The 27,858-nt window shown below is 37.6% G+C and overlaps 2 protein-coding genes across 2 annotated transcripts in view; both read left to right on the top strand.

Annotated features, from left to right (window-relative positions):
• Positions 1–2,672, top strand: part of LOC128534133 (NACHT, LRR and PYD domains-containing protein 12-like) — a 192,121-nt gene extending 189,449 nt beyond the window's left edge. The window contains exon 17 of the mRNA XM_053508431.1: positions 2,646–2,672. Coding sequence (XP_053364406.1) covers positions 2,646–2,672 — 27 coding nt within the window. The remainder of the gene's footprint in view (positions 1–2,645) is intronic.
• Positions 68–27,858, top strand: LOC128534543 (ribonuclease inhibitor-like). Its single transcript, XM_053509013.1, has 13 exons — positions 68–224; positions 1,836–2,030; positions 2,646–2,819; positions 9,265–9,438; positions 10,592–10,765; positions 15,321–15,494; positions 15,862–16,035; positions 18,162–18,335; positions 20,868–21,041; positions 23,195–23,368; positions 25,656–25,829; positions 26,186–26,359; positions 26,812–27,858. The coding sequence occupies exons 3-13, from the start codon at positions 2,764–2,766 to the stop codon at positions 26,822–26,824; spliced, it is 1,635 nt and encodes a 544-aa protein (XP_053364988.1). The 5' UTR covers positions 68–224; positions 1,836–2,030; positions 2,646–2,763; the 3' UTR covers positions 26,825–27,858.

Raw genomic sequence — 27,858 nt, 5'->3', positions numbered from 1 at the left:
AACCAAGATAAGAATCTGTTGTTGAAGTCTGTGTCATTGTGTCTCTACAGGTTGTATAATTGTGGTGTCTCAGATGAAGGCTGTGTTGCTCTGACTTCAGCTCTGAGATCAAACCCCTCACACCTGAGAGACCTGGATCTGTCCTATAATGATGTAGGAGACTCAGGAGTGAAGTGTCTCTCTGATCTACTGGAGAATCCTCTCTGTAAACTGGAGATAATAAAGTAAGAGCACATTTTAAAATATTAATAATCGAACTGTCTAATGATCCACCAGGTCATAATAATAAACACATTGTGTATTAATTAAACACAGACACATTTGTTCTGCTCAATACTGAATAAATCATTGTGTTAATTCTGATAGATTCTGTTGAGAATGTAAGTGAAAGACATTCTAATGACTTGGTGTGTGTTCCTCAGTCCACAACAAATAAGTCATTAACACATCACTTATCTCTTTACATAAATGTTGAAAAAGTTTAAGACTGATCATTTATTCAATTCAATTTAATTTTATTTGTATAGCGCTTTTAACAATTGTCATTGTCGCAAAGTAACTTTTCTTGTTAAGTTTCCTGATAAAGCAGTGTGTGTGTGTGTGTGTGTGTGTGTGTGTGTGTGTGTATAATAAAAATGTCGAGGATTGAGTGGAGAGGGACACAGATGATCTTATACACAGAGACACGTTTATGACATGAATATGGCCGTGAAAAAACTTACATTCAGGATCAAACAGTGCAGACAGGAACCAGTGCACGATGGAAAAAGGGTGTTATGTTTGTAAAAGCCGACTCTTACACCCTACACACAGTCATACATCTCTGTGTTACACTCGAAAAGCAGCTCTAGTTTAACTGAAGACACAAGTGAACATCACACACCTGCATTTCCACACACACACACACACACACCCTGTGAGCAGCAGTGGGAACACACTCCTGTCCCCCGAGGTCAGTCCATGTGCTGCTTGTACACAGTCACAGGTACAGACAGAGACTTATCGTGTGTCCATCCACTTTAAACATCAGCTGGAGCAAAAAACAATCTTTAAAACACACACATTCTCTGTCTGAGTCAGTGTTGTTCTGAGGAAAAGCTAAACTCCTCCCACTTTCCAGAACATTCTGTAGAGCGCAACATCTTCCAAACGCTCAGAAAACTCAATCTGTGTGTGTGTCTGTGTGTGTGTGTGTGTGTGTGTGTGTGTGTGTCTGTGTGTGTGTGTGTGTGTGTGTGTGTGTGTGTGTGTGTGAGTGTGTGTGTCTGTGTGTGTGTGTGTGTGTGAGTCTGTGTGTGTGTGTGTGTGTGTGTGTGTGTGTGTTAGGGGCGTGGTCATTAGATTGTACCTCTCCTTGGATTCATACAGATTAAATAAACTGAATATTTATTTTTGACTGAAGTTTAATTTAAAATTAGACACTTTTAAGTAAATCTTTCTATAGATATATTTCTCGTGTGTGTGTGTGTGTCTGTGTGTGTGTGTGTGTGTGTGTGCAGTATTTGTAGAGTTTGAGGTCATTTTAGCGACGTGTTTCAGAAAGATATTGGTGGAGACTGAGACGACTGAAAGCGAACCCTGTTTATTTTATTTTTACAAAAGCACAAGGTTTAGTGGATATTGTAAGTGACATAAATAAAAGTCGACCCTTTACAGATTTAAATGATGTACTAAACTTATTTATACAATCAAAAATAATGGATTGTTTTTATGGTTCCCAGAAAGAAATGCAAGTGGAAGCCCTGCTGTCTGATAACAGAAATCTTTTACTAAATCATAATAAACCCCTTTTTCACTAGTCGGCCCTAATGTTAGTCCCTTTTATTTTTTCCCAGAATCAGTTGTGGTTCAGTTGGAGTGAACGGTGTGTCAGCTCTGGTGTCACTGTTCAGCTCAGAATCCTCAGGACTGAGAGAAGTGCATCTGACCCTGGAAACACTCGATCTGTCCTGGAATAAAGTGGAAGACTCAGTAGTGAAGGATCTCTCTGTTGTACTGGCAAATCCTCACTTTAAAGTGGAGAATTTGAGGTAAGATCATCTCTCTGAGAGTCACATGACCTGCTCCTCAGTAACACACATTCTCTAACAGTGAGACTGAAGCAGAGGTTTTAGGTTCAACATCACTCACACCCAGATTTCCCCCATGGGCCAGTTGACGCTGCTTACTATTAGATTTTTTGGAGAAAATGTTCAGAACGACCCTCTTGCTCGCCTTCCCACTTTATTTAGGACAGTTTCACATATTAACCTTAAAAATAGCTTTGGACATTTTAGCTTTGAAGAGTTTTGGGACTAAACCGTTTTGATCATCTAACATAGCAGGAATTATTTATTGTTGCACTCTCTGGTATCACCCAAATATGCATTGATTCTCTTCTAAGTCTGGTTCCTCTTAATGGTTTCTTCCTCATGCCATCTCGGGGAGCTTTGTCCTCACCACAGTCACCTCTGTCTTGCATCCAAATGTATAAATTGGGGGGAAAAACGCTGTAAAAAAATAAAAAATACTGTATATCCATTTCTAAAATGAAATATTTTAAAAGGATCTTAAAAACAAATTTTTAAAACACTTTTTTAAAAAGTAAATCCTAAGCCAATATAAACATCTGTTGATGAAGAGTGTGTCATTGTGTTTCTCTACAGGTTGCAGGATTGTGGTGTCTCAGATGAAGGCTGTGCTGCTCTGATTTCATCTCTGAGATCAAACCCCTCACACCTGAGAGACCTGGATCTGTCGAAGAATAATGTAGGAGACTCAGGAATGAAGTCTCTTTCCACTGTCCTGGAGAATCCTCTCTTTAAACCGGAGATACTGTGGTAAGATCATCATACTCACATTCATGCCTGAATCTCTAGTGTGAAAGGAGCCTCTCTCTGAGTAACTATGACGACATAACTGAAAGGGATTTAAATTCGTGTCTGCGCTTTTGTATGATAGTCAGATTATCATTGTGAATAACTGCGACGCCTCCTCCTCTACCAGTTAGCCGAGGCTGGTGTATGTAGCTGTATCCAGGAGGACTAGCTTCATTTAGAGCTACATATACTTATTCTCATTAATCCAGGTTTCTGTTAAACAGAGTAAATCAAACTCCTGATCTGTGATAGTTTCATTAACAATAACTGCTTTAGATGTGAAAGATCTAATATTTAACAGTCCTGCCTTCAGATCAGAGGTGCTGCCTGTGTATTCAGTGTGATCTGAATTTGTGGTATCTATGTTAATTAAATTACTAAAACAGACTTTCTGGGTCTTTCTAAAGTTTTGCTTAGCTCGGGGAACAGACACAGTATGTTTAATATGATGAACCCTGAGTGACGACTCTATGCAGCTAGCAGACGGTTGGTTTAGCCTGTCTGCCTGCTCCCTGGCCTGGGCTCTGGATTGTAACTGATTTAAATGGGCCTCTTCTGAGACTATGAGCTATACTACAGGAAATGAGAGCAGCACCTTCCCGAGTGGGATGGACACCGTCCCGCCCTAACAGGCCAGCTTTGCCCTTAAAGGTCTTCCAGTTATCTATAAAGCCCACTTTATTTCCACCTGGACATCCAGCGGTTCAGCGACCATAACCTGCTGTAAGCTGTCACCACATAACATTGGGATGGGGCCAGAGACATTGGACATCAGACATCACCTTCGCTAATTTAAACACCTCTAAAAAGTTACTCTTACTAACCTCTGATTGGCGAAGGTGTATATCAGTAGCTCCTGAATGTATCACTATCTTGGAGAGCCTATGCTGTCCTAGAGCCCTAAGATTACCTGCTAAAGATGTGGCCATTAAGACTGCGTGTGTTTTCCCGCGAGATGCTGCAATTTAGCGCGCCGCGTGCCGCGACTTGCCGTACGCAACATGAATTTAAATAAATGTGTTGTGCTTCACTGAATATCCGCCAGATGGCGCATGGAAGGACTTTATCTAAAAGCCGGACCAAGTACTGTACAAGAAGAACTGTGTATAATTACTTAGTCTAAAACAATATTGTTTCCAATTCTGAAGCAAACATGAATTTTATTTTGTTTTACAACAGATCTTTCATGATGATTGTGTGTATATGTGCTTCATATTATTTTCATAATAATGAAATGAGATGCCCAAATTCATGCTTTAAAATTCCTAATAAGTTTCTCATATAGTTTTTGTAATGTCTTAACAGGGACAAAACAGTGAAAGACATGGCAATGTCTCGGTTTACATGGTGTTGAAATTAATTTAATTTCCTGATAGTAGGCTATCTGATAGTCTTAACTGTCTTAACTGCGAATGTCCTGATTCGTGAATATGCCAACATGTCTTATTTAAAACGTAAAAATGTGTCAACATCATCAGAAGACATGAATAAACTATATATATATTATATTATTAATTAAATATTATTTTATGAACACGAAGTTCTTCAGGCTTTTTATAATAATCATATTTCCTGTGAAAAACAATACAGAACAGCGCACCTTATTTGCTTTCAAACATTTACAAAATCATAACGTTTTTTCATTATTGTGAGTGCGCTTAAATAAAAGTTGAGTCTTATAAAGGCATGTAGTCTTATATAGTTTTATTATATAGTTTTTGCACATTAATCAGAGTCCTCATCTGTTACATTTTTGAGGAAAATAGTTTTTTTAGCCTGTTACGGCGTGCGCCTAAATCAATATCGCTCCTCACTTACTAGTTAGGCGTCCTCCCCTTCAGATATGCGAAGCAGTGGGCCTGTGGAATTAGGCACTAATGGTGAAGTAAAATACTCGGTGTTTGTTGGGTTACAGTGGATTTTACTACGTGGTGTGAGTGAGACGCGTGCACAACAACGCGGAAGTGCGGCATGCAGCGCAAGCGGACGGAGGCAGGAGCTGCTGTCCGCCGATGGCTGTCGTACTCGTATTTTATAGCGCGGGGTGCAAACCCGGGATCATTAGCAAGGATAGCTCACCAGCCGTGCCTAATTCCGTCATGTCATGTGGGCATTATAAGATTTGTATTGTAAACTTCTAACTAAAAAGTGGCAGCTGGCACGCCTAAAAATAGACGCAGGTTAATTTTTTTATAGTCTAAATTAAAATCCTCCTCTTTGTGCCTCCTATTCCTATTAATCCTAAGTTGTTGTTCTTTTAGTGTCACTGCACTTTACAATGCCAGACAACATTTAAATGCAAATTATTCACTCTCCCCAAGCATTTCACTACATATCGTACTGTGTATGTGACAAATAAAATTTGAATTTGAACATTATAAAAGCAAGGCGCGGAGTTTAGTCCGAGGTCCAGGAAGTAAGTGATGTGGTGGAGAATAGGCAGTGGCGGTTGTACACTGAACTGCTCCCCGGGCGAGACTCCCTCTCGGCGCCCCCGTCAGCGCCACTTCTAACCTACAGTATCGTGAATGAAAGTGAGATAGGGGATTACAGTAACTGTGGGTGCGCTTCACCTCAAAGCGCGCTGTCGCGTTGTATTCATTGAATAGACTAAAACAAAATCATGTTAGCTTTAGCACTGGAAACAATATTGTATTAGGCTAACTTTATTAAAGATTATACACTTTTGTATTCTTTGTCCACACACGTGGGCATCTTAAAATTTTTAGATATTGATCCTTTCTCGATGCAGCGAATTTTCTGAGCAAATTAATAATAATTTACATGAATGAAAAGCAGGAAGAAGAAAAGTTTACGCGAAAATAAGAAAAAACTTTAGAGGTAAATGAAATGCTTCAAATAAACAGATTCTGCCTATAACAGGTCAGGGACAGTGAGGCTGGATCCAGCAGCGCACCACATCCCACTGGCTCATTAAAGTGGAGATAAATTTTTAAAACTACTTACTAGTATAAAAATATAACACAATACAAAAACGTAAAACAAAGTTTCACCGAACGTATATTGGGTCATATTTGTATAACAAAGGAAAGAATAATAAGACAAACAACATATAAAACTACAATATTTTCAGTGTCCAGTAGCACCAGTCATACATAGACCCAGGAGGCTTATAAACAGTTTGAAAGCAAAATGAGACATTTTGTCAGTATTGAGATTTTTTACATTTATGTATTTCAAAAGATGCAAGACAATACTGCCAAAATGTATCATTTACATGCTGTTAGAAAATATTCTTTGCATTGTCTTTTATTGAGTCACAAGGGTGTTAAAAAGCTATTCATCATTCAAAGATATCCATATCAGTGTAAAGTTAGTATGATTTTGTAAGTGCTATTACTCCACCTGGCAGAGTTTAATCCAAGTGGAACAATCTGACTACATGTGCAGTGCCATAAAAAAAGTATTTGCCCCTTTCTTTTTTTGTTTTTGCATATTTGTCACTCTTGTATGGAATTTCACCTAAACACTTTATAAGGAAAGGACAGATTGGCCTTTTTGTGGGTTATCATGAACATTTTGCATTTCGGAGGCATCATCTTGAGCCAATGTATTATGGTGTGGGCTGCTGTGGGCCAGAAGGTCAGGGCCACTTTTTGGTCCCAGTCCGCCCCTGAATAATGAGAAAGCGCAGTCAAAGCCCGGGGATTCTGTGTTCTGCGGGGGCCAGTCGTGAATAGCTGACACTCAGTGACAGCCAATGAAATTGAAGCATTTCTGCGGCTTTCCACGTGGTGTGGCGTTGCTTAAATAATAGTATAAAATCGTCCAGACCCTGCGAATCCCGCTCTGGGTAAAAATGTAATAAATGTGAATCCTTTGTTTTACACTTTTTGCTTATGATTATCATTAAATTATAGCAACTGTGAGGTGAATGCTAATGTGTTTTATAGCTTAATAAAAAAAAATCTCAATTGCAAACATGCATTTAGTACTGAAGCATAACTTAATGATATAATGGCATGGTTATATCGGGGGGCATTTTAGCGCATGACACCAGCACTGGGAATCGAACCCGGGCCTTCCGCATGGCAAGCGAATCACCCACCACTGAGCCACCAGTGCCCATGTATACTTAAAGCGCATAAAAACAATATAACAATAAGGCTAACGTGTCATACATCTTTGTAGTCCTTTTGCACACACGCGCGGGTGCGTTACAATAATAATAATAATACATTCGGAGAACTACTAATAATAATAATTATAATCCTAAAGTCACGGGATTCCTTTTCTCAAAATGTGCGTTTTTAAAGGCCAGGTCTGTATGTCCGGTGCTTTGGTGTTGGGTAATTAAATTAAGTAATTTATCTAACACCTAACCACTGCTGCTGGAGCCCCTAAAGGCCTGGCTAATTTTATGTGCCTCAGTAAGAGTCTCCTATAACCAGAGCTCTTTCAGGTTTCACAAGGTGGGGAATCACTGAGGAGAGAAAACCTGTTGGACACGTGAAGTGTGGAGGAGGTGTGCTCCGGTGGGCTAGCCTTAGCGTTAGCTTTGACTGAGCGAGTATGCCGCCGAGTCGTCACCCACTTGGCCCGCTGTAAGAGCTCTAATGCCGGAGTCGGGGGCTGGAATTCTTCACCTGTGGCACTGAGACTTTCTACTACAGGAGTAGAGTCTGCAAATCATGCCGGAAAAGTGTGCATTTCAGACACCAGTGTTCATGAAGGAATAACAATCTGACAAGGTGTGAATGTTGTGTGTACAATGAGTGTGTAAGAACGCTGCTCAGCAGGAGGGAATGTAGTGGGTGCAGTAACATCATGTCAGCTTCATGAATGAACAGTGCTAGTGTAATCTTCCTAAAGACATTAAGGTTAGGATTAGGGTTAAGGTTAGGGAATTTTTGTGAATGAATTTTTTTTACTCACACTGATGCTCTCAGTACTTTAACTAGGAAAGTACAAAGTAGCTCTTTTTCTCTTATGCAAAACTCGTCTATGCAATTAAGAAAATTTTATTTTAGTGTAAATCAGCACTGGTCAAACATGTTTGGTTTAGAACACTGGTGTACAATCAGGTTTAAGGATTTTGGAACAAAGTTAATTTTCACACACACACGCACTCTCTCTCTCTCACACACACACACACACAAACACACACGATATGAGGTCATAAATAATGGAACAAACGGCTGAAAAGTAATTACATGGACAGGTGCAGCCGGTTCCCTCATTACTCCATGATTAATTAAGCAGATAAAAAGCCTGTAGGCGGTTCTGAGTGTTACATGTGCATTTGGTAGCTGTTCATTCAAACCCTCAACATGAAAAGCCTGTCCAAGTGATGAGGTCATCATTAGTCTAAAAAAAAACAATGTACCTGTCACAGAGAGCTTTGGGAGTGGCTAATATAAAATGATTCATGTTCATGGTGAAGAAGAACCTCCTGGGTCAACCTGGGCTTCACAGCTGTGCTCAAGGTTCTGTACAGTGACATTAAGAGTGCAGTGAAAGCTAACAGTGGTTTATGTGTACCTTTTAAAGTCCATAGGGGTATTAGTCAGAGCTGGTCTGTCCAGCATGCTATACTCACTAGCCATAGGAACTTTGCTGTTTAAGATAAGAAGTAAAATCTTTGGTCCATCAATACCAAGCTTCTAAACAACTTAGCATGAAGACACTTAAAGTGAGAGTCTTAAATATCTGGGAGTGGACCTAGGGGACATTAACCATGTGAAAAAGAACTGAGAAGGCAAGTGGAGAGAATTAAAGAAAGTTGAATAAATAAATAAATAGAAATGGCTTGTTCCAAAAAAGTCGTACAAAGGAAGAACTTTGGTTATAAATCATTGCTATGGTACAAACTAGGCTGCATCAATCCACTTCCCAAACTAGTAGCGGCTCTACAGACCATGTTAGTGGATTTATACTTGTAGAGTGTTTTATACTTACTTTAATTTCTTCACCTGGAGGACATACTGTAGCAGCAGGGATAGGGGCGCGTACCTAGGGAGCCTATGGAGTGAACGAGGAGTGACAACATGTTGAGACGCACGCCCATTAAAGACGCATGCAGATGTTTTCAAAGTAACGTAATTAATAATCTGATTACTTTTTACATGTAATAATCAGTAACGTAATCAAAGTACAATTTTAAAGTAGTAATTAGTAATTTGCAGTAGATTACTTTTTTAAATAACTTCCCCAACACTGGAGACTAAAATAAAACTCTCTTTGTCTTGCTCTGATTAAAGGTCATAGTCAGTCTGTTCCCTGTTTTAGCTTCAGCTGCTGATGGTTTAATATCACACACAACAGATGAGAGAAACTAATTAAACTGTCAATCTAAATAATAAACTCATTTTACATTCACACTATCTTCAAAGTAAATCTGAAAGCAAGATGAAAAAGTTTATGGAGTGTGTTGTTGTGTCTACAGGATGATTGATTGTGGTGTCTCAGGTGAAGGCTGTGCTGCTCTGACTTCAGCTCTGAGATCAAACCCCTCACACCTGAGAAAGCTGAATCTGTCCTATAATCATGTTGGAGACTCAGGAGTGAAGTGTCTCTCTGCTGTACTGGAGAATCCTCTCTGTAAACTGGAGATACTGAGGTAAGATTATATTATATATATTAAACCAGTAATACCAAAACATGATCTAATCCACTCCAGGTCATAATAATAAACGATCAGGGAAACAATCTCGATCTTGATTGATGTATAGACGCATCTCATTTCTGACGGAGATTCACGTGCATGTGTTTCCCTGCATTCAGATCACACTGTAATTTCATCCAATCAGATGCTAGAGGAGGGACAGTACAAGCCAATCAAAAGCTGGAGGGGGTACATGCTGACAACCTGTTTCTGATTGGCTCCTTTTCATGCTCTCCGTGTCCCTCAGTGCGCACGCGTCAAACTCTTACACTTTTGTTCTGTTCTTTCGTTTAGCAGCGAGTATAGACTTTATCACTGCATGTGTTAGTTTGTTATTTTATTATCAGAATAAGGTAAATATCTCGCATGCACACACACACACACACTAACATATATACTACTGTGTGAATAGAGACAGGTGTGTACAGTACAGTACAGTTGTAATTGGGATATAATTTACTGATTTAGTAAAATAAACCTGACGTGTTGATTCTAGCTGTTACACAGAGACTATAAGAACAGAGTGAAAGACACATAGAGGGATACTAAGAGTATGTTAAGACTGAGCAATAAAACATTTAACAAAAAAAAATTCTATACTGTAAACACTATATTTAATTGTAAACTACCCAACAATCTCTGTGCCATTAACTTTATGCTGATACAAATAATAATGATATAAAATAACGCATGTGATGATGAAGTAGTTGGTAGTTGTGCTGTAGTTGGCTGAAAAACACACAGGTTTTATTTATTTTAATTTATTATTGTTAACATTCTATTTATGGTCGACGGCTTTTAAGTTATTCACTTTAAGATTCTAAAATAAAGAAAAATCTTTTCTTTTTTTGTTCTTGTTTGTTAAGAGTTAAAGTTCTGTGTAGAGACCCTTTTTTTTTTTTTTTTAACTTGAGTGCAACAAATGTTTTGATTAAAAAAAATGAGAATCACGTGGATCACAATTCGAGTTAAGAAAAATCCTGAATCGCATTTTAGCCTCCCTATTCCTCAGTCCACAACAAGACAAACTGTCTATAACCAGAGCAAAATCAGAGCTGCTCCTCTGCCTGAGATCAAAACAGTGAAGAGTGTCATTGTGTCTCTACAGGTTAGATTCGTGTGATGTCTCAGATGAAGGCTGTGCTGCTCTGACTTCAGCTCTGAGATCACACCCCTCACACCTGAGAGACCTGGATCTGTCCCATAATCATGTAGGAGACTCAGGAGTGAAGTGTCTCTGTGCTGTACTGGAGAATCCTCTCTGTAAACTGGAGACACTGAGGTAAGATCATCTCTCTGAGAGTCACATGACCTGCTCCTCAGTAAGACACATTCTCTAATAGTCAGACTGAAGCAGAAGTTTTAGGTTCATCATCAGTGTCCTGAGGAGGAAGATTGTTTCTTTTCACTCCACACTGATGGTTTCCCATAGCAAAATGTTGTTGCTCAGAATGAGCTTTTTCTTGTCTCATGATACAGAATTGTGCTGTCTCATTACAAGCTCGACTTTGTCCTTTCTATTTCTTCTAAAGCTGACTTAGGAGAAACAACTGAGACACAACCTGAGGTATACTTAAGAAACATTTGAGAAATCTGAGATGTACATGAGAAACAGAACTGCATTTAAAGGAGAAGCAAATGAGCCATATATAAGACCGTAATGAGATTAAAGTCAGATATAAACGAGATGTATGAAGCACAAATAATAAATATTATAGTTTTATTGAACATAATAAAACTCCTCAGTTAACAGCATACAGTGTAGTAAATTTACACAATACAACTACAACGTTATTTTATTTATATAGCGCTTTTAATAACGGTCATAAAGCAGCTTTACAGAAACCATGGGGGCAATAAATAAGGAATAAACTTTTTAAAAAAATTGATGAATCAAAATATATTCAGTAAAGTGAGTAAAGTCACCGACCACTACTTCTGACGTCCTGAGTGGCACACACACTCCGCCCTGGCACAACACGCTGCTAACGCTGTATAAATGCGCTTAGTGCAGGGCCCTTGCAACTGCTAAAGTGTCCCGTGAAGAACTTCAAAAATGGCTTTGTGCCCCTGCTATTTGTAAGACATTCAACACAATTACTGCAGTGTCTCTTGGGACATAAAGCTCAAATCTTACATTCTTGTTGGAAATCATGGACGCCGTGTCCTCCGGGCTAAAGAGGACGGAGACCTTCCAGTTTGTCATCCCTGTTCAGTTCAAAAGCCAGCATCTCTGATGGTATGGGGGTGCATAAGTGCATACAGTATGGGCAGATTGCATGTTTTAAAAGGCATTATGAAGGCTGAAAGGTATATTAAAGTTTAAGACTATGTCTGTTTTTATTTTTGCACTACAATGTAAAAGCACATAGTGCAGCTACAGTATTACAACAGTATGGCTGCATCAGGTCTCAAAAAAAAAAACTGTCTACAACCAGCCATCAACCTTGAAATTGGCTCATTCAGTGCATGAAACATTTTCACCTGTCGAGTTATCCATGTTCTGCTGTGTCTAAAACACTGGTCCACGGGATCCAAAAGGGTAGTTTTCCATTCCATTCCATTCCAAAAACCATCTCGACTTTTCCGGAACTCGGGTTGTAGAACAGGTTTTATGCCGAATGCTCTTCCTGCCGCAACCCTCCCATTATATCCGGGCTTAAGACCAGCACTGCATCCAGGGCTGGGGTTTGGGGTTTGGCTGGGAATTAAAAACCCAGGCCTTCCGCATGGCAGATGAGAAACCTACCACTGATGATTAAAATGATAAAGTTTTTTTTCCAAAGAATGCATTAAATATATAATGGCAGTAAAAGTGTATTTCAAACTATGATGGTTGAACTTGAACCCTGACCTTCCAATCAGTAACTGTTTGAGCCACCACTGCCCCATTATCCACCAGTGGGGTTTAACTTGTTTCCTCTTTATCTTAAAACAACGATGCTTTAGTTCTTTAATTAGTCCAGTCTTCTAACCTGTTTGTTCTTACACTCCGCTCATACAAAACTGTTTCCAAAGCATTAATTTTGCACAGATATTAACCACTAACGTCATTAGAGATGAGAAAAAAAAATCAATTCAGTTACGTATCATGATTCTTTTATGCAGCAATTCATATACGTATCGCCATGCTGACTGCCAAATCGATTTATTGTAAATACTTTGTTTTTAAATATATATATATATATATGTTTGCATTTGAGTCGGTAATATGTTGCAGTTCCGCTATAATCCTACAGATGGTGCCCTCAACTATTTACACATTGGCAGGCAGCAGAGTTCATGTGTAGTAGGAACAAATTATTCACCGAGTTTGTTTAGAATTGTAACAAAATCCTTATATCGAATAATGATGTTTATAAAAACCAATCCCAATCAGCACCTGGGTATGGTGATATCCTCTCAGCTGGTCCCTGGTGATTCCCTTCCCTAACAGTCATGCTTGTCTTCACGTAGCTGGTGTTCTGTGGAAACATGCTACTCGCTGAAGGACGCCACAAAAATAATCCTATTTCCCGTCACAACATTGTTTTTCCAACTTTTATGCGCAACACTATATGTTTATGTTTTTGTACAATATTTCGACAAAAACTCCAGAACACCACAAACCTGTTGTACAACAGCAATGCATTCTGGGACTCTGCTGAGAGATCCATCAGTGATCCTTCAGGATTTAAAATCCCTGAAATGCTCCTCTCTCCTATGAAACTTCACTGGAACTCTGACGTCAGCGTGACACTCCAGTATAACTGCTCTCGTACGGCCAGAATAATAGAAACACACTAACACATTAGCACCAGAATGACTATAAACAAACCTTAAATATTTCAACAGACATCTGTTTGTGTTTCAGACTGGAGGTAGACCTTAAAACTATGTGAACGGACAAAATGTAAAATTTGTAAATAAATTCTAATAGTAACATTGACTAAGGTACTGAGCGGGAAAATATATACACATCTTGAATGTGTGATCTTGCTCATTATGCTTAATATGTGCATAATCCAGATGATTAAGACTAATCAATGAAATGACATTGATATTCTGTATATTCTGTATATTGTAATGATATTTGTACAGAATGTAAAGTAAGTGTCCAATTTGACAGTTTAATTTTAATAAATGAATTATTAAGATGTACACATGTGTAAAAGGTTAGCCGTGGTGATCAACTAGGGACACCTGGGTGGACTGTATGATGTGACTGGTGGTTGGATTATTTTAGAATAAAGAAGCTAGATTTCAAATTGAAATCTTTTTACAAAGCAATTTGGGCACTTTATTAAGGCAGTAAGTTAAAATAATTTTCCCACGGGTGTGAGATATACCTGTGGTCGTAGCCAGCGGGGCCGTGTTACCTGCAGCACAAAAGTGGTCTATTATACACAACTAACAACAAATATATATGACATTTAACACAATATGTAGATTTATTTTATTTTCTATTAATTTCACATTTCAGAGATCCAACCTACTAACCCTCCCCATATATGATGAAGTATATAAAAATAATAAACAGTCTTTAGTGTAGATGGCACTGTTTGTCAGAGAGCCCTAGCCCTGAAACCCCAAAGCATTTTTAGCTATTCTTTGCATTATTATGTTTTAATAAATATACTGTATATGAGTCAGGATTGTGCAATATAGAGTGACATTTTATATAATCTTCAATAACTCAATTGCATTTAATTTTAACTAACTATACACACACGACTAAGCAAGAAATTTAAAAAGGATCATATAGGCAAGAAATAGAAAAGATTTATAAGATCACGTGTGACCATAATAATAATAATAAGAAGAAGAAGAACGCATACATTAACTATACAGTCTTAAATAAAGTGACCTGTGATAAAAACCCTCTCTGTCAGCAAACATACATTTTACATCAAGGACATAATATATATCAATATGCATTTTTTTTTTATATATATATATTTTTGTATTGTCATTCCAGTTGTAATAAAATGTACATTTTCTAAAAGTAATGATGAGTTTAATTCTACATATCAGAAAACCCAAATGTACAGTTTACAAGCTCTGTATACTTGATGTGGGAAACACTGCTTTAGGGGAAACAAAAAATCTGTTTATTCTGTGAGTGAATGTTCTTTCAGTGTCTCTGTCTAGTTGTTATAAACAGGGTCGCCGAAAGCAGCTGTAGACATGACGAGCAGGATTAAAACCATGCAGTTTTCCTCAATAGTTATTTCACTAAGATCCTAAAACAGTTTCGTATTATTTAACATTTTGTCATGAAGTTTATGAATAAACCCACTGACTCAAACACGTTCCTACAGTAACACAGAGCTGAAGGTGAGAACAGGATCAGTAGGTGTGTGTATGAAAGGAGATCACAGTGCACCATCACTACTGTATATTTAATATACAGATATAATTAAAATAATGTGTTTTTTTGATTAGGTGCTAATTTACACCTGGTTTAGAGAGGAGGACGAAATAACAAAACTGATGAGTGTTAATCTCACACACTTTATTATATGAATATGTAACCAGACACACTTCTGATTTTTACACACTTTTTGTCAGATCCTTTTAAAAATGCACAAAAAGCTCAGCACCTCTGATCCTCTGTTTTCATCTCATTCTCCTGTAGAACTTTTATTCTCTGTAAAGTTAAACCTGCAGAAGCTGATGAACTCAATTTGTAGTTGTGACACTCAGTTTAGTAATTTTAATTACATTGTTAATTAGAATAATCAGGTGATATTAAATCTCCATGTCATTGTGAATAATGAGCTCATTTTACAAACTCATCATCTTTAAACTAAGTCTTAAACCAAGATAAACATTTGTTGAATTGTGTGTCATTACAGGTTGTGGTGGTGTGGTGTCTCAGATGAAGGCTGTGCTGCTCTGACTTTAGCTCTGAGATCAAACCCCTCACACCTGAGAGACCTGGATCTGTCCTGTAATGATGTAGGAGACTCAGGAGTGAAGTGTCTCTCTGCTCTACTGCAGAATCCTCTCTGTAAACTGGAGACACTGAGGTAAGATCAGATTTTTAGCCATTAATAATAAACTGTGATCTAATCATCAATCTGGTCATAATAATAAACAAACACATTGTGTATAAATAAAACACAGACACATTTGTTCTGGTCAATACTGAATAAATCATTTACACATTCACAGTCTGGGTTTTAAAAAGTACATGAACCAGTGAGATAACAACTTCTCCAAAAGATAGAGTCTGATCTTTTTCTATAAAATACACACAAAGTCTGATTACTGACAGTCTGATCTTCTCAAGGAAGTGTGAATGCTGTTAGATTTGTTTCCAACTAGATCAGTGTCAGTGCTGTTACTCCTCTGTATAAGATTAAAGGAGTGAAGTGTGTCGTTGTGTTTTTACAGGTTGCAGTGGTGTGGTGTCTCAGATGAAGGCTGTGCTGCTCTGACTTCAGCTCTGAGATCAAACCCCTCACACCTGAGAGAACTGGATCTGTCCTGTAATAATGTAGGAGACTCAGGAGTGAAGTGTCTCTCTGCTCTTAAGGATGATGAACATTACAAACTACAGACACTGACGTAAGTAAAAACCTCTTTTAATTAATGTTGCAAAAGTATAAGAATGATCTGTTAATCCCTTTAACGTTAATTTGTACATTTCTCTCAAGATATCAGATTACCACATTAGTAAATAAAACCTTTATTGACATTAATAATAATTTATTGACAAATCTTTAAATCTTTAACATCTTAAGGAATGTCACTGATTTTTTCAGAATATATAAAATATAAATGTTTAAAAGGTGTTTTATTTTCAGTAAAGTGTTGATATAAAATTCATGTGAAGTCAGAAGACAGAGTCAGACTGAGTCTACAAAATGTCACAAATGAGTTGATGAGAGTGATTGTAAATGAACTCGTCTCCTTGTGACACTCTGCACAAGCAAAGAAAACAACTAAGGACGAGCTGAAACTACTAAAATTGGGCTAAGAACTGTCCAATGCATTATTAAAACCTGGAAGGGTCGTAGTGAACCAACATCTTTGAGAAATAAATGCAGTCAGAAAAATATCATGAATGAGTGTGTTGGGAGATCACTTAAACACTTGGTGAAAACACTCACTCATCGTCTTTACCGCTTTATCCTGTATTCAGGGTCACGAGGGGCCTGGAGCCTATCTCAGGAGATATAGGGCACGAGGCGGGGTACACCCTAGACAGGGTGCCAATCCTTTGCAGGGCTCACACACACACACACTCACAGACTCAGTCACACACTATGGGCAATAGTGTCTTTGGACTGTGCAAGGAAACCAGAGTACCTGGAGGAAACCCACCAAGCACGGGGAGAACATGCAAACTCCATGCACACAGACGGGAATCGACCCTGGCCGGGCATCGAACCCGGACCCTGCAAGGCGACAGTGCTTAACCACTACACCACCGTAGTGAAAACAAATTATTAAAAACAATAGTAGAACCCGCAGCTATGTTTAATAGTGAAAGCAAGAACATGTTCACACTCACAATGTGAGGACAACCCAAGGGATTGGGACTAAACAGCTGTGTAGCCTTAAGAGATCAGGGAGGCTAATCAGAAAAAAAAGCTTTCAAGTTATAATCTGGGTTTCAGGACTCAACTTTTAAAAGAGTGGTTCTGGGAGCATAAAGAATCATTTTTAAACATGAACTAAACACCACATTGTGTATCATAATAAAAGCTAAAGGCACTGAAGCGAAATAATAAATTGTACAAAATAGTGTGTATGATTTTTATAGTCTTTTATCTATTGAATTTTTCTCACTAGTTTTGTCACTAAGATAAAAAATTGTCTTGTACTATTCAACATTTTGTTATAAATAAAGAATACCTATAAATAATCTCACTGACTCAAACACAGTCATACAGAAACACAGAGCTGAAGGTGAGAACAGGATCAACAGGTGTGTGTGTATGAGAGGAGATCACAGTGCAGGTTTACAATTAAAATAATGTACATAAAATATCACAACTGCAAAGAAATCAGTCCAGACTGGTGAGTCAAAAGTAGCTCAAGTTCTCATGAACACTGGGGACCTGGGACCTGCTCCCAACACACACGCTGCTAATGTACACCTGGTTTAGAGAGGAAACAAAATGTGTAAAGTTTGTGGGTGTTAATCTCACACACTTTATTAATTTAGGCCGAATATGTAACCAGACACACTTCTGATTTTTACACACTTTTTGTCAGATCCTTTTAAAAATGTACAAAAAGCTCAGCACCTCTGATTCTCTGTTTTTATCTTATTCTCCTGTAGAACTTTTATTCTCTGTGAAGTTAAACCTGCAGAAGCTGATAAACTCAATTTGTAGACATTTTTACACTCCATGAGTTTTATAATTCAGGAACATTTTATTTACCAATAAATTATCACCAAGTCATCTGGTTGTAAAAAGACATCAATGTTAATTATTTTATTTGTTTTTCATCACGATTCCTTTTACTACTAACTTTTACTTCCTTGCTTCAGCATTATCATAAATTCATAGACAATCGAGAAGAGAAACTAAATATAACACTGTCTGATCATTTTAATTACATTGTTAATTAGAATAATCAGGTGATATTAAATCCTCATGTCATTGATAAGCATCATCTTTAAAGTAAGTCTTAAACCAAGATAATCTGTTGATGAAGTGTGTGTCATTGTGTCTCTACAGGTTGGAACATTGTGGTGTCTCAGGTGAAGGCTGTGTTGCTCTGAATTCAGCTCTGAGATCAAACCCCTCACACCTGAGAGACCTGGATCTGTCAGGGAATAAACTAGGAGACTCAGAAGTGAAGTGTCTCTCTGTTCTACTGGAGAATCCTCACTGTAAACTGGAGAGACTGTGGTAAGATTCTATTTTAAGAACATAAATTAGAACAAAAAGTCTGATTACCGACAGTCTGATCTTCTCAATAAAGTGTGTGAATGCTGTTAGATTTTGTTACAAAGACTGCATAGTCCCCACAGAGAGAAATCAGTCCACACTGGTGAGTCAGAAGTAGCTCTCATGAACACTGGGGACCTGGGACCTGCTCCCAACACACACGGTGCTAATGTACACCTGGTTTAGAGAGGAGGACAAAATAACATGTAAAACTGACGAGTGCTAATCTCACACACCTTATTAAATTAGGCAGAATCAACAATAAGGACTATAAAGCACCAACATCCAGTATGATGAATGCGGACATGTCTCTGGGTTCAAGCCTGCAGCTAAAGATGCTAGCGATGCTAATGCTAGCGGCGCTAATGGCTGCAGACAGGAAGATACTGCCAGCACCGAAAACGCGTTCATCATCTCCGAGCATGACGTGAGGAGAGCCTTCAGAAGAGTGAACACCAGGAAATCAGCAGGACCAGACGGCATCTCAGCAGACCAGCTCGCACCTGTGATCACAGAGATATTCAACCTCTTCTCAGTAGTGATGAATTGCTTTGAGCGGCTGGTCAAGGACATCATAATTTCTTCTTTACCGGACACACTTGACCCATTACAGTTCGCTTACCGTCCAAATCGTTCAACTGACGATGCCATCTCTCACCTCCTCCACACATCACTCACTCACCTGGACACTAGGTGGGGGAATTATGTTTAAATGCCCTTCATTGACTACAGCTCAGCATTTAACACCATAATTCCCTTCACACTCACCACCAAGATGGAGCACCTGGAACTCAACTCATCTCTGTGCCAGTGGATCTCTAATTTCCTAACTGGCAGACCACAGCTAGTAAGGATGGGTGGACATGTCTCAGCCTCCCTCACTCTCAGCACTGGAGCCCCCCAGGGTTGTGTTTTAAGTCCCCTGCTGTACTTTAGTCTGCTGACGACACCGTCGTGGTGAGCCTGATCTCTGATAATAACGAGTCGGCCCACCTGAAGGAGATTAGGAATCTGGAGAACCGGTGCCGGAGAAACAACCTCCTTCTAAACGTGAGTAAGACAAAGGAGTTGATAGTGGACTTCAGCACTAAGCAGGAGAGAAACTTCCAGACCTCCGTCATCAACGAGAGCCCAGTGGAGAGAGTGGGCAGCTTCAAATACCTCGGTGTTCACATCATGCAGGACCTGTCATGGTCCTGTCACATCAACACTGTGGTAAAAAAGGCCCGACAGCATCTCTACCACCTCAGACGCTTAAGAGACTTCAGACTGCCCTCTAAGGTGCTCAGGAACTTCTACTCCTGCACCATAGAGAGCATCCTGACGGGAAACATCTCAATCTGGTTCGGGAACAGCACCATGCAGGACAGACGAGCCCTACAGAGGGTGGTGCGATCAGCTGTGCATATCATCTGCACCGAGCTCCCTGACCTGCACTCGATCTACAGCAGGCGGTGCTGGACCAAGGCCAGGAAGATCGTAAAGGACCTCAGCCATCCCAACAATGGACTGTTCTCTCTGTTGAGGTCAGGAAAGCGATTCCGCTCCCTGAAGGCCAACACAGAGAGACTGTGGAGGAGCTTCTTCCCGCAGGCGATACGGTCTCTCAACCAGATCACTACTCAGGACTAAACAATCTCTGCGTCTTTGCACATTGCACAATTCACAGTTATAAACATTATACAGGACTAAACCACTCTGCATGTTGTACACTACACAGTAATGGACACTTATGCACAGTTGCACATACCGCAGACATTCATGCACATTTGCACTTTTTTTTTTATATTTCTTATAAATTTTCTTAAAGTTTTTTATATTTTGTTCTATTTATCTCTTGTTAACTGTTTTTACATTTTAAGGTCATGGGCGGTCATCTAAGCATTTCACTGCATATTGTACTGTGTATGACTGTATGTGACAAATAATATTTGAATTTAAATATGTAACCAGACACACTTTAAAATGCACAAAAGTCTCAGCACCTCTGATTTTCTGTTTTTATATCATTTTCCTATAGAATTTTTATTTTCAGTAAAGTTAAGTCTGCAGAAGCTGATGAACCTAATAAATGAACAATTGTTGCACTCCATGTGTTTAATAATTTAGGAAAAAATAATTTACCAACAAATTATCACCAAGTGTTTTGGCTTAAAACAGACATGAATGTTAATTTTCTTTAAAATACGTTTCCTATTGTTTTGTGGTGTATTTTTTATTTATGATAGTATTTGGTTTTCATCACGATTTTGAATTTTACTTCTTTAATTCTGCAATAAAATAATTCTGTACACAATAGATAAGAGAAACTAAATATAACTCAGTATGATTATTTTATTTACATTGTTAATTAGATTTGTTAATCAAATGATATTAAATCTCCATGTCAATGTGAATAATGAGCTCATTTTACAAACAAATTATTTTTAAAGTAAGTCTTAAACCAAGATAAGAATCTGTTGATAAAGTGTGTGTGTCATTGTGTCTCTACAGGTTGTATGATTGTGGTGTCTCAGATGAAGGCTGTGCTGCTCTGACTTCAGCTCTGAGATCAAACCCCTCACACCTGAGAGACCTGGATCTGTCCTGGAATGATGTAGGAGACTCAGGAGTGAAGTGTCTCTCTGCTCTACTGGAGAATCCTCTCTGTAAACTGGAGAGACTGAAGTAAGATCACATTTTAAAATATTAATAATAGAACTGTCTAATGATCCACCAGGTCATAATAATAAACACATTGTGTATTAATTAAACACAGACACATTTGTTCTGGTCAATACTGAATAAATCATTGTGTTAATTCTGATAGATTCTGTTGAGAATGTAAGTGAAAGACATTCTAATGACTTGGTGTGTGTTCCTCAGTCCACAACAAATAAGTCATTAACACATCACTTATCTCTTCAGATAAATGTTGAAAACGTGTAAGACTGATCATTTATTCAATTCAATTCAATTTAATTTTATTTGTATAGCGCTTTTAACAATTGTCATTGTCGCAAAGCAGCTTTACACAATCAAAAGAATGATTTAAGTCTGTATGGAATGTGAGTGTGTATGAATCAAAATGGTCAGATAGACCCTGATGAACGAGCCGAGGGCGACAGTGGCAAGGAAAAACTCCCTGAGATGGTAATAGAAAGAAACCTTGAGAGGAACCAGACTCAACAGGGAAACCATCCTCATCTGGGTGAAACAGAGAGCAGGGATTGATCTGCATTTATACAGTGTGTTAGGTGGCAGGCAGTTCAGTATAACAGTTGATGTTAATTGATGTAAATATGGAGTCCAGTTAGTTATTGCAATTTATTCCCTTTATAATAAAATTGTACTTTTCTCTTTAGTTCCAATAAACAGATTACCAGGTTAGGAAATAAAACCAGTTTCTGGAAATGTCACTGTATTTTAGATCATCTGAATCTTTATTAATATTCACAGGCAAGAACAGCTGCTGCTTGTTTAATATTACAGACTGTATACGGGAGAAACTAAATAAGATCAGGATAGTGTTAGGATCGTGTCAGGGTAAGAAGGGAAACACATGAAGCGATGCTTCCATCATGCATAGTGTCCACTGTACAAGCCTCTGGAGACAGTGTTATGATCTGGGGTTGATCAGTTGCTCATTTTTAGACTCAGTAACATGTATGTACTGAATGACCAGGTTATCACATCTGTGGAGTTTTTCTTTCTGATGGTACGGCCATATTACAGGACTCAGATTTACATTACATTTTCATTTATGGCATTTTACAGACGCCTTATAGAGAACATCTTACATTTTTTGTCAATGCACATCTGAGCAGTTGACGGTTAAGGCTTTAGTGGTGCTGAGGTTTGAACCTGAGACCTTCTGATCATTAGTCTAACACCTTAACCAGTAGATTGAGTGACTAGATGGTAAAAGCGGGGTTTAGGGAGCATGAGAAATCATTTTTGCACTTTATCTGGACACCACATTACACTTTGTAATCAAAGCTAAAAGGTTCTTATTAGTGTGTATGATCAGATGATATAGTTAATGTACATAAAAATGTTAGAACTACAGTTTGTCCACACTGGTAAGTCAAAAAAAGCTAAAGTTCTCATGAACACTGGGGACCTGGGACCTGCTTCCAACACACACGCTGCTAATGTACACCTGGTTTAGAGAGGAGGACAAAATAACATGTAAAAATATTTCCACACTTTTTTCATCTCATTCTCCTGTAAAATCTTTTACTTTCTGTAAAGTTAAACCTGAAGATCCTGATAAACTAAATATGTAGACATTTTTACGCTCCATGAGCGTTTTATAATTCAGAAACATTTTATTATTTTATTAACTGTTCTGGTTTAAAACAGACATGAATGCTATTATTATTAATATTATTATTAATATTATTATTATTCATATTATTATTATTATTAATAATAATAATAATAATAATAATAATAATAACAACAATAATAATAATGATTATTATTATTATTATTAATATTATTATATAAATAATAACAACAACAGCAATAATAATAATAATAATGCTCTACACTTTTTAAATAGTATCTTTCATTAATTTCAGTATTTGTTTTTACAGGTTTCTAACTACTATTTACTTTCTTGATTCTACATTATGAGTAAATCTGTACACAATGGATAAGAGAAACTAAATATAACACTCTGATCATTTAATTACATTGTTAAAATAATCAGGTGATATTAAATCCCCATGTTTTTATTTATAATGAGCTCAATTTACAAACACATCGTCTTTAAAGTAAGTCTTAAACCAAGATAAAAATCTGTTGATAAAGTGTGTGTCGTTGTGTCTCTACAGGTTGTATAATTGTGATGTCTCAGATGAAGTCTGTGCTGCTCTGACTTCAGCTCTGAGATCAAACCCCTCACACCTGAGAGACCTGGATCTGTCCTGTAATAATGTAGGAGACTCAGGAGTGAAGTGTCTCTCTGATCTACTGGAGAATCCTCTCTGTAAACTGGAGACACTGAAGTAAGATCACATTTTACACCATTAATAGTAAATAATAATAAATTAAAGCTTTCAGTGTTTGTGATCTCTGACCTGAGTGATCTGATGAATCCAGATTGACCCTATATGTCTCACGACAAAAGAAGTACAACAAGGCGTAAGATACTCAACCTTACAGAATGTGATTTCTTTGTATTAATAAGTTAGACAGAGAGTTCTGTCATACAAAAAGACGAGCAGACGTGCACTACTGCTTAAAAGGTTGGGGTCATTTGCTTATTTTTATTTGTTTTTGTTTAGTAATTTATTTTCTTGATTCTTCAACAATACTGGGGATTTTAAACGAAATAACGCATATGGAATTAGGTAATTATGTAACTGCACCAGTCGGTTGTTATTTAAGGACATGAAGGTCAGCTGTTCTGGAAGAGTTCTTACAAGAACAGTATTGTGTTGAGTGCGTTTGTAAAACCCATCAAGCTCCATGATGAAACTGTCTCTCATGAAGATCTTCCCAGGAAAACAAGACCAAAACTGAGCTCTGCTCCTGAGGAGAAGTTCATTTAGAGTCACCAGCCTCAGAAATCACCAATTAACAACCAGCACCTCAGATTAGAGCCGTTATGAAGCTTTACAGAGCAGAAGGAGCAGATAAACATCTTAATATCAACTGTTTAAAGGAGATTATTGTGTAATTTGGATAAACGCCTTCAGTATTGTTTTACAGTGTAGAAAGACGTAAATATTAGGACTGGCCATGAAATTTGAAAATCCCAAACTTAGAGCGGTAGTGTACATGGGGCTGCAACCTGAAATAATATCACTGATTACATTAAAGCTGATCAGATTATTTTTAGCTTTAACCTTTTAAACTATTTCTACAAACACTTTACCCGTCAACGACGTGTACTAATGCAAGTCATGTATAGTGTCCACAGTACAAGCCTCTGGAGACAGTGTTATGATCTGGGGTTGTTTCAGTCGCTCAGGTCTAGACTCAGCAACGTTATGGAGCAATAAAATGAAGTCAGCTGATGACCTGAATGTACTGAATCACCAGGTTATCACATCTATGGAGTTTTTTCTTCCACTCACTGACTCAAATACATTCACCCAGTAACACATGGGGATCACAGTGCGTGTTCATTACTGTATGTTATAACAAACCAATATAAATTAAAATAATTACATAAAAATGTTCAAACTGCAATCTCACGCAGAGAACTCAGTCCACACTGGTGAGTTAAAAGAAGCTCAAGGTCTCATGAAAACTCTTATTTATCATTAGTCACCAAGTGGTTTAAAACAGACATGAGGGTTATTATTATTATTATTATTATAATTTTATGAATTTTTTACACTTTTTTTATCTTTTCATTCATGCTAGTACAGCAAGTCCCCGACTGCTGAGTTAGGAATTTTCACAGATACAAACGTCAAATTACAAACATTCGTAAATACAAACAAATTGCAAAAGTAGCTCAAGTGTCTGCTGGACATCGTCACAGTTTTGCTGCTGTGTGCTTACTGTACAGTGCAATAGACAACAGGCAATAAACCAATTCATTGGTATTTTACAAAAAACACTGTAGTGCAACATATATTAATATATACAATATTTTCAGTATGTAAGTTAATGTATAAAATTGGTGCGGGAGAAATAAGTCGGCCTCACCGGTTTCAATGGGATAGAAAATGTCAGTCCTGTAAAGCTGAAACTCCTTCAGAAACTCCTCAAAAAGAGTTCAGTCTGAAACAGCTTTAAGGCAAAATGGTGTCCGTTCAAGTGCGTAGTTAAACACCATGTAGCGTTGTCCACCCCAACATCTTCCCATGATTCCTTTAAACAAGGTCAGCTGACCACACTGCATCACCGGGATTCCCCTTGCGATTTGGAGACGCAGTCTTGCGAGAGTTTAATGCGGAACCAAAACACCAAACCTGTGTGTTTTGTTGTTTTATGCTTTACGTTGTTTATTTGTGTCAAAGGTGTATAAGGCTCACTTTCAGATTTATGACCAATTCCGAATTACAAACATTCTCCCAGAACAGAACTCGTTTAGTCGGGTTTGTTTTTATACTTTTTTTTTTCTTACTTATACTTACTTGATTCTACAATAAAATAAATCTGTATGATCATTTTATTCACATTGTTTATCAGAATAATCAGGTGATATTAAATCCCCATGTCACTGTGAATAATGAGCTCATTTTACAAACATCATCTTTGTAACTCTTAAACCAAGTAACTGACTCTTAAACCAAGATAAACTCTGGTGATTAAGAGTGTGTCCTTGTGTCTTTACAGTTTGTATGAGTGTGGTGTCTCAGATGAAGGCTGTGTTGCTCTGACTTCAGCTCTGGGATCAAACCCCTCACACCTGAGAGACCTAAATCTGTCCTGTAATGATGTAGGAGACTCAGGAGTGAAGTGTCTCTCTGCTCTACTGGAGAATCCTCTCTGTAAACTGGAGAGACTGAAGTAAGATAATAATAATTCTGGTCATAATAAACCAAAAAACACATTGTGTATAAATAAAACACAGACACATTTGTTCTGGTCAATACTGAATAAATCATTTAAACATTCACAGTCTGCGCTTTAAAAAGTACATGAACCAGTGAGATAACAACTTCTCCAAAAGATAATTAGAGTCTTTACAAGAAAGTGTGTGAATGCTGTTAGATTTTGTTGAGACTGTAAGTGAGAGAAATTCTAATGACTTGGTGTGTGTTCCTCAGTCCACAACAAGACAAACTGTCTACAACCAGAGCAAAATCAGAGCTGCTCCTCTGCCTGAGATCAAAAGAGTGAAGAGTGTCATTGTGTCTCTACAGGTTGGAGTCGTGTGATGTCTCAGATGAAGGCTGTGCTGCTCTGACTTCAGCTCTGAGATCAAACCCCTCACACCTGAGAGAACTGGATCTGTCCTATAATAATGTAGGAGACTCAGGAGTGAAGCGTCTCTCTGCTCTTAAGGATGATGAACATTACAAACTACAGACACTGACGTAAGTAAAGACCTTTTTAGAGAAATGTTAAAGTAAACATTTAACCTCATTATCATGAGTCTGTACGTTTCCCTTTAGTTCCAATAAATATAAAATTAAAAGGTTATAAAATAAAATCAGCTGTAGAAAACATCACTTGTCTTTGATGCTGTTTTGTCTTCAGTAAAGTGTATTGATATAAAATTGATGTTACGGGAGTCGGTCAGAGTCTACAAAATGTCACAAATGAGTAACAATCTCTGCTTTACCCTGTTTCTGATCAACAGTACACTTTCTTCTCAATTCTCATAAAAGTTTATTACAATGATAATTTCTAAGAATGTCACATTGAGCTGTAATAAGTCAAACTGGAGGTGATGATGTTTCCCTTGGAGATGAGATGATTACATGCTGATGATCATGAAGGACAACAGATCAGCTTGTGGATAATAATTCATGTTTTTTTCTTTTAGTTTCCATCGATGATAAACATCTGTGTCAGTGTGATGAAGACTCTGGTGTTCCTGTATTTCCATGTTGAAGAACATTTAGGAGATATAACACATTAAACAGACTCCAGAAACATGAGGAGTGTATAAGTGTATAATGGTCTCTGATCCCTGGATTAGATTCCCAGACCTCAATCCCATAAAACACCTGGAAGATTATCTGGAACAGCATGTCAAAAACCACATTATCTTCAACTGGACTGAATATGAACGTGTATGGTTGTTCTCACAAGGATTTCTTCCCAAATAACTCACAGCTGGATGGAGCATTGTGTGTTCATGAGGTAACATGGAGCGACTCTCAGCCTGCAGTAAATGTAGGAATATGTTGAGGATGAACTGTTACTGGCATCACAATTTTATGTAACGAACACAAACAAGTGGAGTTACAGACACGTGTACCTGTGCTTTTACTCTACATCTTTAGGACTATTCTTTAAAAAATAAATAAAATAAAATAAAATAAAACAATTAACCTGTTCTAACTGTTAGAACTGTTAGTTCTTAACTGTTCTAACATTACTGATTTCCCTGTTTGAGATTAATATTTAAGTGTCAGATGTTAAAATCTATTTACACATGTACAATATAGCTCTTTTGCTTAATTTTCATAAATAAAATTTTATTGTACTTAGATACTTACACGCTTTGTGCAATTGTATCAAAAAATACATTTTGAAGAAATAAAATTACATACTATCCAATGTTATCCATTTAGTCTAACGTAAGTATGTAACATGAGTTTTATTGCCAAATTATTTTGGCAACAGTTCCATAAGCATATATTCCTTTAAAGTGCCTTTTTTTTTTTTTTTTACTTTTGTGATGTTTTCAGAAAAGAAATTTTTGTTGTAATTTTTATGTTGCAAATTACGGTCAGAAATGTTTCCATAAGTTACTCAGTGTTCATTGTAATATAATCATATTTTATATTCTGGAACTTTTGACAAATTATGGATGTCACAGTTACATCTGATGCAATAAAATATTATTTCTTTGTGCTTTAAAAAA

This window comes from Clarias gariepinus, chromosome 12, assembly GCF_024256425.1.
Source record: "Clarias gariepinus isolate MV-2021 ecotype Netherlands chromosome 12, CGAR_prim_01v2, whole genome shotgun sequence".
Taxonomy (NCBI): Eukaryota; Metazoa; Chordata; class Actinopteri; order Siluriformes; family Clariidae; genus Clarias; species Clarias gariepinus.
Note: the sequence above shows the minus strand (reverse complement) of the source record. Positions and strands in the feature narration are given on the sequence as shown.

Coding starts and splice junctions, on each gene's coding strand:
- LOC128534543 (XM_053509013.1), top strand. CDS start 2,764: ATGAAGTCTCTTTCCACTGTCCTGGAGAATCCTCTCTTTAAACCGGAG. Junction 16,036..18,161: donor TACAAACTACAGACACTGAC/GTAAGTAAAAAC, acceptor GTGTCTCTACAG/GTTGGAACATTGTGGTGTCT. Junction 21,042..23,194: donor TGTAAACTGGAGAGACTGAA/GTAAGATCACAT, acceptor GTGTCTCTACAG/GTTGTATAATTGTGATGTCT.